Below are 14,425 nucleotides of genomic sequence, written 5' to 3' on the forward strand. Positions count from 1 at the left end.
TTCATTCATTTGTGATTTTTAATGTGTTTTTATGATCAAAAAAGTGACTGATGTTTTGAACTCATAGAATGTTTTTATGAATTGTTGTCAGAATAAATTTTCATAAGGATTTTAAAAAACTTTTAGAATACTTGTGCCAATACTTGGGTGAATTGGAGTGCAACAGTGGTGGAATGAGGAGATGATAGAGTGGTAAATACAATTGTGTGAATGAAAGTTGAAGAATTGAACTAAACCCAGAGGACACTTTATATAAACTACTTCCATCCAGGGCGGCGCACGGAACTAGTAGTTGATGCCAGCCCAGTGGGCCTAGGGGCGGTCCTCCTTCAGGAACAGAGCCCTGAGGTCTGGAGGCCAGTAGCCTGAGCAAGCAAGGCCCTCACTGACAAAGAGACAAAATATGCCCAAATTGAGAGAGAGGCGTTGGCCATCAAGTGGGCGTGCCAACATTTCCACCTTTACCTGTGCGACCAGGAGTTCCATGTTGTGATTGACCACAAGCCTCTGCTCCCGCTCTTTGCAGGCTCATCCCGACTGGCACCCCTGAGAATTGAACGGTGGGCAGTGCAGCTGCAGTCGTACAACTTCAAGGTTGTGTACCGTCCTGGAGCCCACAACCCAGCTGACTATCTGTACCATCACCCCGAGTCAACGTCTCCCTCAGATCCGTCAACAGATGCGTGCAACACTGAAGCGTTCGTAAACATGGTATCGCAAGGGGCGTGTCCCACAGCCATGACGCTCGAAGAGATTGGCTGTGCCACCCAAGAAGACGAGACATTGTACCGGTTGAGAGCTGCACTGGAGAACAATGGATGGGCACACTTGATGGATGGAACCCGCCTTCTCCGGACGGAAGTCAGCCATGCACGACAACAGCTCTGGCAAGTCCGCCACAAACTCAGTGTGGGGGAGCAAGACGTCGTTCTAAGAGGACACCTGATTTTGGTTCCAGAAAGGTTGCAGAAGCAGATTCTCACACTGGCACATGTCGGCCACCAAGGGATGACGAAGACGAAGGCCAGGCTGCGAAACAACATCTGGTTCCCCGGAATGAACTCCATGGTGGAAGAGATGGTGAGGCAGTGTCATGCCTGCACAATCAAAGGAGGAGATCCGGCGCCAGCACCAGTGATCACCAAAGAACCGAGCGAGACCCCCTGGACACACATCAGTCTGGACTCCGGAAGCTTCCCAGATGGACGTCACATGCTGCTCATGGTTAACTCATTTTCGAAGTTCCCCATCGTGGAAGTGGTGACATCAACTGCGTTCCCCCAGGCGAAGAGAGTCCTAGACAAGGCATTTGCAATGATGGGGATGCCCGAAGAAGTAAAGTCTGATAATGGACCTCCGTTCCAGGGAGGAGAATTCCACGAATACCTTGACAGCAAGGAGATTCGCCCACGGAAGATCACCCTGTTATAGTCAACGGGGAGGTGGAACGTCTGATGGAACGTCTGATGCGGACGCTCAACCGAGCGCTGCGCATCGCCGTGGAAGACGCGAATTGGCTCTAGACCAATTCCTTGGTGCTGATCGACAGACCCCTCACAGCACCACCAAGTGGGAGAACGGGTAGCGATCAAAGACAGACACCCCGGTTGGAAGTTCCGGACACCCTACAAGCCGGAGGTGTGGACCGTCGTGGGCATTCAAGGGACCATGGTCACTGCTCAGAAAGGACAGCACTCAGTCACGTGGAACATGTCCAGTTTCAAGAAGACGGGCGAGAGTGAGCCTGGCCACGAAGTGTCTGACTATCATGACGCACTCACGAGCTCTTCTCCAGCTGCCTCCCCCAGTATGCGAAGTCCACACTGGAGACACCCTGGCAAGCAAGCAAAGTAATACCGATGTGGCTGTGTCAACCCATCTGGACAAAGCACCTGAGTTGTCTGTGGGTATTCCATCCAGCACAGCGGCCAGTTCCAGCTATCGAAGCCAGAAGTATGGTCTCCGGCCAAACCTTCCTCCAAGTCAGATACTGAAGGACTTTGTATATACGTCTCCATGAACTGGGAGGACTTGATGGTCTGGTACCGAAAGAAAGGAGGGATGTAGAGAGCCACCCAGACTCTCTCCCACAAATGTAGAAAGTTTCACATACGCATACACCCCTCGGGCGGGCTTGACCCGAGGGAAAAAATAAACGGCCGGAGACCGCTCGGGGTTTTCCGGCCAAGAGAGTGAAAGTGGAATGTCACATCTCGTTACTTCAGCGCAGCTGCGACCTAGCTAGCACGTGGCCCCGCCGTGCTACAATATCGTCACGTGCTAGGTCCCCGAATGACTGTGTATGCACGTGCCGCACTCCGCAGACGCAGGGCACAAGTGCGGGCAACGGCCATGGCGTCTGACAGCTTGCGACAGGACGGGCTTGCTCCTTTAAAGAGTAAAGCGCAGACCCTCCGCAGCCGCACCACCACGTGGCGCGTGATAATGTAAATGCCACAGCTCCGCTCGGCCCTTCTTGGCTCAGGGTCCATGAAGAGCCAGGCATCCCCTCTGGCCAGGATCAAGCTTTCAAAGCCTCACCCAGCTCCAACTATAGGCAGTCCGGCCATTTACACCCTCCGACCTGTGCCATTTGGCCGGCAGGAGTAAAGGGTCCAGCCTCCAGGACGCACCACTGGCACACATAGCTCCTTTGCATCAACTGTAAATGTGACTGTGTTTCTAAAACAACATTTTTCAACACACTTCTGCCGCAGTTCCTCTACCCCAATCACTTAAAAATAAAGCGGTGTCCCCCCCATCGAGCGCATCTCTCATGTTCGCAGCGTTTAAAGCTGAAGGAATTCCTACCTTGGCCTCGTGAGGCACCAGATTTCGAACCAGATAAGGGCCTATACAACCTCTTAAAGTAGCGTGACCATTGTTTTAAACCAAAAACTGGAACATTCCACGAACACAGAGATAGGACTAAAACTCCGCACAGAATGGCATAACTGACACTACTCACCAATCACCAGGGAGAGGGAGGAACTTATGAGATTGAATTACGGTACGGCCATAGCTAAGATAACAGATTGCGTCCACGATGGGTGACGCTGCCCTCTCAATGGCGGGAAGTGCATCACTGATTAAGATGGTGGTGCTCCCCAGGCTGCTATACCTTTTCCTGAACATCCCCTTCTAGCCAGGGACATTTTTCTTTAAATCACTGAAATCAGAGATGATATGTCTAGTTTGGGGAGGCAAACAGCCTCGACAGCAATGGGAGGTGATGACAAGACCTTATGTGAAGGGAGGGTTTGGAATTCCGAATTTTGAGCTATATTATACCTGCGCGCAGGCCCTCTATGCATGGTACTGGGTGAAGCAGCAGATGTATATGCCACAAGTGGCAGCGGAACACTGGCTGGCACATCCCACACCAATAGAAGGTGCACTATATGTAATAACTAGTAATAGAGACAGGGCGGCCAATGCACTTATAGGCACTATAGCAGCGTGGACACACACACGGCGTATGCTGGGTGTGCCCATGGTATACTCTCCCCTGTTACCCCTTGTGTACCACCCCGAGATGCCTTTGTTGCAGGAGGGGATTTAAAAAAAATTCAAGCAGCAAACTCAAGTACTTACTTGGGGCGACTTATATCACGCAGGCCAATTCCGTAGTATAGACCACATGTTTCAAGAAACACAGAGGACACCGCTAGATGTATTTATCTATCTTAGAATAAAAAACGGGTTAAGATCGATTACCCCCGAGTTCCCAGCGGAACCACCAGTTTTTACTCCATTACAACTCATATTAGAGAGAGACGCACCCAAAAGGCTGGTATCATTGTTATATCACACGATTCATACACTAGTAGAGGCGACACCCCCAACCTCGCGTAGGAGGTGGGATGAGGAACTGGGGATGGTTTTATCGGACAAGCAGTGGGAATGGAGCTGTCTACAAACAGAGCGGGTTTCAGCCGGACGATTCATTATAAATTCTTGCACAGACTGTACTATACCCTGGCCAAGATGTACAGGTTTAAGTTACGAGGAGATGACAGATGTGGTAGATGCTGTGCAGCTGGGGCGGATTTTCTGCACCTGGCATGGGGATGCCCTGAGGTACATGATTACTGGGATCAGATTTTTCATGCACTGTGCGAAATGATTGACACACCTGTAGAGGCCACACCACAGATTGCATTGCTGGGACAAGTTAAATCACTTCGACCCGAGCACCGTCAGTTCACGGCGCTGGCACTCCTTATGGCTAAAAGAAGGGTGGCGTGCCGATGGGGAAGGGGGCGCGCTCCCAAGTTCAAGGATTGGATTGCGGATCTAGTAATGTGCCAGGAAAGATTATTGACATATGCGGAACTGATACCAATAACCTCAAGGCCCAGAGATATATGATCACCACTACAATGCTATTTACTGGCACACCCGCGAGGGCAGGAGAACTGAGATACAAGAGAACTGTACGGAGAGGCAGAAGTGATAGGTGTGCTTCTAGACGCAATGTGACATAATGTTGGACATCTGTATTGTCAGGGTCGGGGATGGTGGGACACAGGCTCGTGTAAGAAGGATTACCTCTCCATGTGCAGTACAGGAACTGTGAGGGTCTGGGGATGGAGCCGCTCTGTTGAATATGTGTTCTTGTGGTGCGCCATCCTCTGCATGTAATTACTGGTGAAATTATTAATGTTGTAACAAGCATATGTGTTGATTGCTCAGATTGAACAATGCATGTGATGTTGTTCCATGCCTGCTATGTCTCGGAAACAAAATGTAAGGTGCTGATACAGAAATGATCACTTTTGTAAAAAAAAAAAAACCAATAAAAAAGATGTTTAAAAAAAAATAAGTAATGAGTAAAAGAATTTCAAATGTAGCATTCACTTCAGGACATGAAGCGGATAGTAGAGGAGTGGCAAGAAGTGCAGGAGGGGCAATTTATGTTCAGTGCTAAATCCCAGAGGTGCACACATATGTGGGGCCTTGTGTGGCAGGTGCATGCAGCTTGAACCAGTAAGACGCACACATTTTAATAATAGCTATTTTTGAAATGCAAACAAATTGGCCTTTGTTGCTTCAGAGGGTCCAAAAAGACAGCATTACAAGTTTAGGCCCTTATGATTCTACCCATTCCCTCAGACACAGAACGGGTAAAATCATTTGGCCTTTAAAGTACTGGGTTACTGTAGGTTTTTTGGGTTGGGTTGGGTGGAGACCGCTGGCGCTGAATAACACTTAGATGTGTTTGTTTGATGTCTGTTGCTCTGCCTCCGGGCTCCCATACAAAAGAACGTGCTTAAAATGACACTCATGAGTAAATTGCAGGACCTCACACGGCATGGTGCTTGCACCGAGTGGAAAGACAGAAGTTTTGAGGGACACGAGAATAGCAAATAGAAAGAAAATAATGTTGACCACAAATCGCCCGTTTAGGGAAATCATAATTAAAAAAAAAACACCCAGAATAGCTTGTTCAGCGCTCGGTACAGAAGAAAGTAGAGTCATCCCAGTTAAACTCTGGTGAGCTTTTAATTACCTGGATGACCTTGTGCGGTGAATTAACGCTAGTTTCCGTACATTATATCCTCTTCTCCCGTCCCGTTCACCCAAAAAAGCCTGCCATCAGTACTTAACTAAACGTAACCCAAAGAGCATAACACGCAGCGTAATTTTACAATGCACAGAATGAGCAGATTAGAGTTGGGTGTGGCCCTCACTCAGGTTTATAATAGCAAAACTTCTTCACAAGTTCTAAAGTGGGCTGAGCTAGCACCTAAAAACCAGGGCTACTAAAGGGCCTCCTCCCAGTAGCCTGAAAGAGAACACATAGCCAACATGTTTATTCAAGTTCAAGTTCATTATTAATTTGTAAAGAGAGATGAAAGAAAAAAAACAGCGCCCGACCTTCCCGTTCCAAACCTTGATGGCCGGTTGGATGATTGGTGGGTGTCTGCCTGCTAATTGTACATGTACATCTGACCTGGGGGAGCAGCGGCTGGTTCATTAGGGCTGGAGAGAGCACACAGCCTCGGGCAAGTCACAGCTCTCGGCTGATTACAACCACCTCTATCGCATGAGCAACCGTGTCCGTCTTTTATTTCCACAAGATGTGGAACTGAGGAAGACACTGGCCCTCACTGCGCCCCCTCGGTTTGGTGCCTGATGCAATGGCACTGGTCGCACCACCACCCTAAAGTCGGCCCTGCACCGCCCCCAATCTCAACATCATGCGAAAAGTAGGTCCCTCCCAACCACACAAAGCAAACTCCACCAGTTTGCAGAACATTAGCTTGAAAACCAGAAGTCCTCAGGAACACTGGAGGGAGAGACCGGGAGCAAGGACCCCAGTAAGTACCGCTACTACCCCAGTGCCACGACTCAAAGGACGTAAGATCCACGTGACGTGACAGGAACGCAGGGTTGCACCCCGGAACTATAATCACTACCAGTGCTTTAAATGGGGAAAAATAAGTGCAGGTACTCACCATATTGAGATGTGGGGGAGGGGCTTGGGCGGTGGAGGGGCTATGGGGCAGGGCTACGGGCAGTGCTAAGGGACCCGACCAGGGGCCCACATTGAATTTGATTGAGATTTTATTGGTGTGCAAAACTAGTAACCCACATGCCTATGTATATAAAATACAAATCTGCAACCAGCATGTTACATGTGTTTTCCAGCAAGCACATGAACCCTCTATGCTAACTTAGGAGTCAAAACGGTTATCAGATAAAGCACAGATCTTTTCGGCAAGTACTTTTGCTGGAGTTTGAAAATCGGAATATGTGCAGGTAACCTAATTATTGAAATTGGGGTCGAGCTTAAAATGTCCCAATGGCGACAACACCGCACCTGACCTCCCAAGAAGGCCTCAGAGCCTTTGCACACTCCCACACCCACCATGGCATGACTGGGATGGCCTGGTAGAGAGGTAAGCTGAAACAAATTGCTTCTGCACGGGGGTAGGCCTTTAGGGCTGACGTGGGAACAGCCCAAAAGGTAGAGCAAAACTTGACCTGACGGAATGGCAGGAAGAAATGTAGAATAGCACTGCTTGTGAGGTCTGGGCTATTGTGAAGATGGCCTAAAACTACAGCCACAAAACTTGCCACTCACTCGGCTCAGCCCCCAACCTCTAAGCACAGCGTTTTGTGCTGCAGCCCACCTACACATTCCATAGTGGCCTAGTCAAGTGGCCATAGGGGGGGCAGGGCGGCCAGTAGGATATTGAGGGTGGTTGTCCTCCATGAAACCAGCCCACAGGTGACACTCTGACATGGTCAATCGGCCGAATGTGCGCTTTGCCAATCCATCCCTGGCTGTTGCCCCATCACTAACCTTGATTCCCACCGGCTGTGTTACAGTTTCACTTAACCCACCTTCCTCCATATACTGACATCAAAAAAGTGTAGCCTACTCTGCTATGCCAGCACAAAGCATTCTCTTAGATTTGTCCCACAGTGACGATGTTCCTATTAGCAAGCCCTGATCAAACACCTACAGTGCTTGACACTCCACAGAGCCCAAGTGTCCGATATTACAGTGTAACTCGGCCACACTCAAACTGCCTGCCAGCTCTGAATAAATGCATTCGGGCCGCCCCGCAGCTAGCACACTGAGGGCAGATTAGCACTCGATTATTAGAGTGCTTCACAGAAACAGACTAATCAGGTCAGTCTGGCTTCTTTTTGTACAAGCCAAATTTCACTGAGCTTGGCATGCTTGCTACACCATGAGTACCAGTACTCTCTGTGGGCACTGAGAAGTTCAGGTACTCAAGGGCAGAAAATGTAGAAGTGCTGGTACTTCGTACCAGTGAGTACCGCCCCATTTAACTGATAACAACACTAGAAACAAACACCACTACCAGCGGTGAACATGCGGCAAATAACCGGTAGGAAAGCATAGTCCGCCCTAAAGTAGAAAACCCGGGGCCTGTTTAAACAGTACAATAATGCTAAGCAGACAAAGTCCATTCCGATGAGGAAAGGACCCACAGGAAAGATGCTGTTTCCACAGTATGTTCCTTTGTCGCGGACAGGAATTCTCATGCCAACTGGCAGACTTAAAAAACAAAACAAAAAAAAAACACTGGTTTGGTTTATTTAGTTTTTGCGGAACCACACCACCAATGTCTTCAAAAGTACAAAATCATACATTTAATGTGCTTAATCTGAAATATTGCCATAGGCCGCAACCCTCCAAAACTTTGTTTGAAACATGCATTGGAAGCATGTAGCAAGTTTCATTTCTCAACATCCTGTCATTTGATTGCACAATCTAATCTTTTGCTGTGTCACAGTAAATACACAGCGGAACAACAGGGGAACCCTTTTCCTCGTAGACTGAAGGCAGAATATGAGGTTTATGTAACAAACCGGCAAACCTTAGAGTACAAATAAAAATGTGATATGGTATTTGAAAACTTTGACAAACACAGATTTTTTTTTTTACATACAAATCAACAAACAGAAATGGTTACTGGATTGTGTGATAATCACAGTAAATACACTGCTTTTGTTAAACTAACAGTTCAACATTATACCTTTCACCGTTTCGTGCCCATAGAGGTTTTGATTCAGGTTCAAATAATTTCTTAACAGCTTACATCGCTGATTAGATTACAAAACATAATTAGGTTTTATAATTATTTCACTGCAAAAGGTAAACAAACTGTTTTGCATCTGGGGATTTCAGATACCCCAATTTAAATTCACAACTAATCAAGCACTGTCAAAGCCAATAGGTGCGGCCTTGGAAGGAAATCAACCAAATTAAAGAACATTTATAAAGCGCACGGCTACCTTGGATGAGGTGTTCCGGCGCTAGCGTAGAAGACTACTAAGTTTGAGGCTCGAGCACCTATTCCCCTTGCTTAAAGAGCCAGGTTTTCAGCGCCTTTCAGAAATTCTGTTCAGAATTCGACATATGCAAGTCGTTAGGACCTCCAAACTTCCTTCCGCACTGAGAAAGACCTACCCCCTTGCCTTGCTTTTGAGAACCCGGGGACAGCAAGGTAAAGCAGATGATTGGATCTTAAAGTCCGCTGCTGTTGGTACAGGCTAAGCCGCTTCTTGAGGTAGCAGGGCCCTTACCCTGTGAGGCACGGAAGGTGAAGGTGAGGGCCTTGAATTCAATCTTCCTGGCTACCGGAAGCCAATGGAGCTGTTGAAGGTTAGGGGAAATTTTCTTTTGCAACGGGACCTTGCGAATAAGCCTAGCCACCGCATTCTGCACCGTCTGCAGCCTTTTGATCAGGAACCTTTGCATTCCCAGGTAGAGACCGTTGGCATAGTCAAGGTGGAAAGTCATCAGGGCATGAACTGTGATCCTCAGTCTTTCTTCCGGCAGGAAGCCAAGGAATTTCCTGATAGCTTTCATCTTACCGATGGCATTGGGGATTCCAGAAGGAAGCAGGATTCCTCCCTCTTGTCCTTGAGTTGGACTCCATACATGTCTGCCGCCCTCTTGATTAGTCTATTGTAGATGGACAGGTTGTCCAGGGGCGAAGACATCAAGAGGTACCGGTCGACACTCTCCTTGGGTTATTTGGTGTCGAGATCCTGCCATTCATGGTCGAACTGGCCCTATCTCTCCATCACAATGAGCTTGTCCTCCTGGTAGTCAAAGAGCTCTTCCTGCTCTTCTTCGCGTGGCTCCAGCGTTGAGGATGTCTAATACGTAGTCATCCACTTCCCTCAGCTCTGAAAACTTTGATGGTATGCAGAATGCCTTCAGGGTGACATCAAACTCCTTCTTGCATTGCAGGAGTACCACCATTTCAGCCTCGACTTGGCATAGCTTTTTTTACCTCGAGCGAATGCTTGGCATCGGTTGTCGAAGAGGCCTTCCTCTTCAGGCACTCTGGCATTTTGCCCTTCGCCTCCTTGCTCTTTCCCTTCACTTCCTCCTTTCTGCCTGCCGGCACTGAGGGTAGGCTCAAAGGTTTGCCCCCATCTATGTCCTTTGGTCGATTACCCATGCAGCTATTTTGTGTGGGCCAACCTTTGGTCGGTGAGTGTTTCGTTGTAGAAGGCAAGGTGGCTTTCATGGCTTTGTAGCATTTAGTTAACCTCTGCTTCTTGGTTTATTGGCATCCATTGCTGCCTTCTTCACAGTCTTTGCCCTTTTGACAATTCTCCCTTTTGTGTTTGATTCTTCCTCTTGTGTTCGCTCTGCCTCTTTGACATTTCCCTCGTCATCTTTGGAGAGGCCCAGGTCCTTCAGGGATTCCTGTGATCTGTGGGTGCTAGTCATGGGGTGGTGGGCCAGTTGTTGCTTCAACCTTATTTCAAGCGCAAGTTTTTCAGGTTTTGGCAAATATGATCTGGTGGGAGGCACAGGTTGCAGACCCTGTGTTAATTTCTCTGTACAAACTTGTGGTGGCCGTTAGGACAGAATTGTAAAGGGATGTTTACCATATCCCCAAGCCGCCCCTATTCTCTACATTCTCAGGTCACATGGTGTTAACCAACAGGGTCCAACGAGAAAGCTCCCCTCCTTGGTCTTCAGAGTTTTCTCCCAGCCTTCGATGATTCCTGGTGTATTCGGTCAACTTTTTCTTCCGTTCCCTGCAATTTTCCATAGATTCTTCAGAGCTCCGCAGGTGTGTATCCAGACCCAACAGCAGGATATAGAATCTGAAGATAGCAACCATGCACAGGAATTTTTGGGGTACTGTCTGACATCACACAGGGGATGGATTTACCACCAAATGGTGGTCAACAATGCCCACACAAAAAAATTGAGAGAAGAAAGAAGGACAAGACAATTCCAGACTAAACCACTAAAAGCGGAATAGATGCACAACATGTGAATCCAGAAACCGATTAATGCTGCAAAACTTATTCTGCACATGATCTAGTTCTTAATTGGTGCGGTTTTACCACACTGCTTCTGTGAGGGTTATTTACCTGCTGTTGATAAGGGAAGAACTATGTAGGACCTCACAGGCTCTCCTCCTCTCTCCTGGGACAACCAACCTGAAGTTTTCACTAGCATAGACCTTGCCCAGCTTGCATTCTAAAGAGAGGTTTGCCTGCACTTACTCAAAGGCTGATAGTTCCTGCCCTCGAAGGTGTCATGTGTCCCGGTTAGGCCTAGAGAAAAACACAGCCATTTTACATACACACAGGTTTCTCCTAAGGGATCTTCACTCTCACACAATGACATTTGAGACAGATTTGTGAGCATGACAGTGCAGATTAGTTTCCATGAAACTATGCTTACTTACAAAATCAACTTTGCAAGAACACTTTCATGATACATTGAACTTCATGTACAAGGTCTATACATACATTGTGCAAATGTGATTGTTTGTTTTCCTCCATGCGGCGACACAGCTATCTATAGTACATAAACAATGGCAGCCTGACTATAATCTCAGCACAAGGTAATTATGCTTTCTCTCATAAATAAACAAGCATTTCTAAGATAAGGAAGAGGAGCTCCGCCAGTCATTTGCGAGGTCACTGCACGCTGAAAACTCTGCCCAGTTGTTAGCAGATCTCTCAGCAAGGGATGTCCAACTTGTGATCACAACGGGGACTTACATTCTTAATCCTTCAGGTAATGGGGTTGGATCATTCAATGGGGGATTTCTGTGAGAACACATGCATATACCCTTCGCACTGGAACACAAAGTAATAGGAGAAATATATATATATATATATATATATATATATATATATATATATATATATATATATATATACACACACGTGTGTGTGTGTTCCATATGCCTGCATATATACATTGTCTTAGCACGATGGTGGAACTTTTCATTCTGTTCACTGTCCTTATAGTGCTAACCACTTTCATCTGCTTCTGTCTACTGATCATTACACCACATATGTTTTAGATAAGAATCACAATGTTCAATACATATTGAAAATGCTCCACTGTGTATTCTTTGTGTGCTTCTCTGAGAGAAAAAGAGCACAAGTGACTGAGCAAAAAGGTTCTAGATCTGTTACCACGATCCCTGGGAGAGCTCAGGGTTGTTATGTTCTGTGGTTGCCAAAACCGTTCGCTATCTATCTAGGCTTAGGGGATGTGGTGGTACTGTAGGCCAGTTGGTCTCTAGGACAATATATCCTAGTTTGTGCATGTAATCAGTCTGGCACCAGCCCTACGTTTAGGTTGCCCAACAACTGTGCAGTTTCTAATGGGAAGTGGGGATCTACACAACAAAGGGATAGTTTCCTGTACCTCAGGAGCAGAGATCTTTGCCGAGACCCTCTTGTACATTATGTGTGCTTTTTCGGGAGTTTGTCTTGGCCAAAAGGTACATATATTCCCAGTTTTGCTTGATAGATTTTGTTTTCTTCCTGGAGCACACTGCAACCTGCATTTTCTCCGTAGATGAGAAAGCTTTGGCTGTACTGACTTTCAAGATCCTTTCCTGCACTCAACTCCGATTAAAGTCCTGCCTCTTGCTGAATTGAATGTCATTCCCTGCACTGCCTCACTTTCCCGTGTGGTTGGGGAGGGACGGAATACTGATCTAACAAAAGACCCTGTTCTCCCCTCTCGCTTTTACTCTCAGTTGCATTTACAATTCTCCTGCACTTATTTTTGCCTGAAGGAAAGACTTCTGCAGTGCCTCTCTTGATTATATATCATCTTCTTCTAGGGGAGATCTTTAATGTTAGTCACTTTGTTATGAACAATGTGTCTAGCACATGCTTTGGGTCGAACAGATTTTCCTGCACTTATGTGAACAAAACATCAAAAAAATCCGAATTTAGTCTTTTCTTACCATCCACCACATCTGGACGTCAAGAGGCAAATCCATGTTCTCAAGAGTCCAGATGGGAGAGATCTTGGGGTCATAGTGACTGTCGAACCATTCGGAGGCCCCAGTTTCCCACACACATTTGCTGCAGGCGCAATTCTTGGGCAGCACCCCATGGCTGCTGTGATGCTGCATCCCTGCGTAACCAGGCACCAGCTTCACGCGGTGAGTGCCGTCCACACTGTTGGAGTCCAGGTAGGATAGGGCAGCGTTGCTGTGGTGAGAGTAGGTAAAGAGCAGAGACATGATGAACACTAGCAGCAGCGTGCTGGAGAGGAACCAGACGCGCAAGGAGCACTTCATGGCTGCAGGCAACCAGTCCCAATGGAGGTGGGTCTCCACCTCCGCCACTTTCCTCGAGAACTTGCAAGCAGTAGTTTCGCCTCCGGGATCCTCCGGCTGACTCCACTAGGAGAGAGTTCGGCATAAGGAACAAATAGCCAATTCGAAATATCGTTAAAGGACCTGTTAAGATAATCCCACTTGGTACCACGGTTTCTAGTGGTCAGAGTAGACAGTCACTTTCCTCGACGGTCTAGGCTATTTCAAAGAGGGCTATTCGGTGCCAGAGTTCCTGCCCGGGCCCCTGAATCAGTTCCACCTGGGTCACCTTCTATAACCCTGGTCCCCTGCACCCCTGCAGGACTCTGCTGTGGAGATGCAGACAGTGCGCATGTCCCTGTAGAACGGACGACGGCCAGCCCGCTCCAGACCTGCCCTGAAACCCGGCAGGTTGAGGCCTGCGCAATAACTCCAGAAGTGGCCAGCACCAAACGAGCCCTTCCGGGGCACTGCTCTGGGCACGCAGTAGGCCTCTCGGGAGGCCAGGCGCTGCGGGCCAGACACTAGGCGCCTCTTCCTTGCGCGGACCCCTCCTCGCTCCCAGGAGGATCCGTCCTCGGGGGCTCCGACGTGCATCCCCTCCACATCTCGAGTGCAGTTTCCTCCCTCGCCTTGGGAGATGGCGTTGCCTGGGAGACAGCCGGGGTACCTTCGCTCCCCCCCTCCCTGCAGGCAGATGAAAGGCTCTTCAGATGCAGCCCGCTACCAATCTCCCTCGATCAGCGCGATTAAAACATAACACCTGCTTTCCCTTCCAGCGGGCTTCCGGCCTTCGTCCCCCGCCTGGTCCAAGCAGGCGCTCGCCGCCTCGCTGGGCCAGCCCCTCCGCCGCAGATGGGAACTCAAACCTGGAAGACACAACACATGAATCTCGTTAGTTACTGAGAGACACCGTGGCGGTGGCACGCATCTTATTTTATTGCCTTCCATTCACAGATCTCACAACTAGTCACACACAAACAACAGATCTAGGCTGGAATCACACGCCAGGCTCACCAGAGTCGCACGAGCCGTCCAACCCCCACACACTGGCTGGACACGGGCTGTAGAAAGCACGAGCCAGAGAAACTGCGCTCTCTGAAAAAGTGGGCTCGTTAAACAAAAATATGAGGATTTGAAGAATTTTATGAGAACGTAATTCGAGGCTGTGGTTATAGTCTGTGGGTGGGAACAAGGCTGCGGCGATGGTTTATTCACTCGGTCAGCTCGAGGAGGCACGGAGCTCTGAGCTACTGGGGAAATGCTGAGCCTTCACTTCTGGGTCACACTGATGGCAAAAGGCAGGAGGGGCAAATAGCCTCCTTGTAGCTTGA

At 48.2% G+C, this 14,425-nt stretch overlaps 1 protein-coding gene across 1 annotated transcript in view; it reads right to left on the bottom strand.

Moving 5' to 3' along the window:
- Positions 1 to 14,425, bottom strand: part of ST3GAL2 (ST3 beta-galactoside alpha-2,3-sialyltransferase 2) — a 350,833-nt gene that overhangs the window by 190,677 nt on the left and 145,731 nt on the right. Inside the window, exon 2 of the mRNA XM_086945276.1 lies at positions 12,735 to 13,960. Within this exon, the coding sequence (XP_086801402.1) occupies positions 12,735 to 13,073 (339 nt within the window). The 5' untranslated portion in view covers positions 13,074 to 13,960. The remainder of the gene's footprint in view (positions 1 to 12,734; positions 13,961 to 14,425) is intronic.

The sequence above is a fragment of the Lissotriton vulgaris genome, chromosome 12 (assembly GCF_964263255.1).
Source record: "Lissotriton vulgaris chromosome 12, aLisVul1.2, whole genome shotgun sequence".
In the NCBI taxonomy this organism is placed as follows: Eukaryota; Metazoa; Chordata; class Amphibia; order Caudata; family Salamandridae; genus Lissotriton; species Lissotriton vulgaris.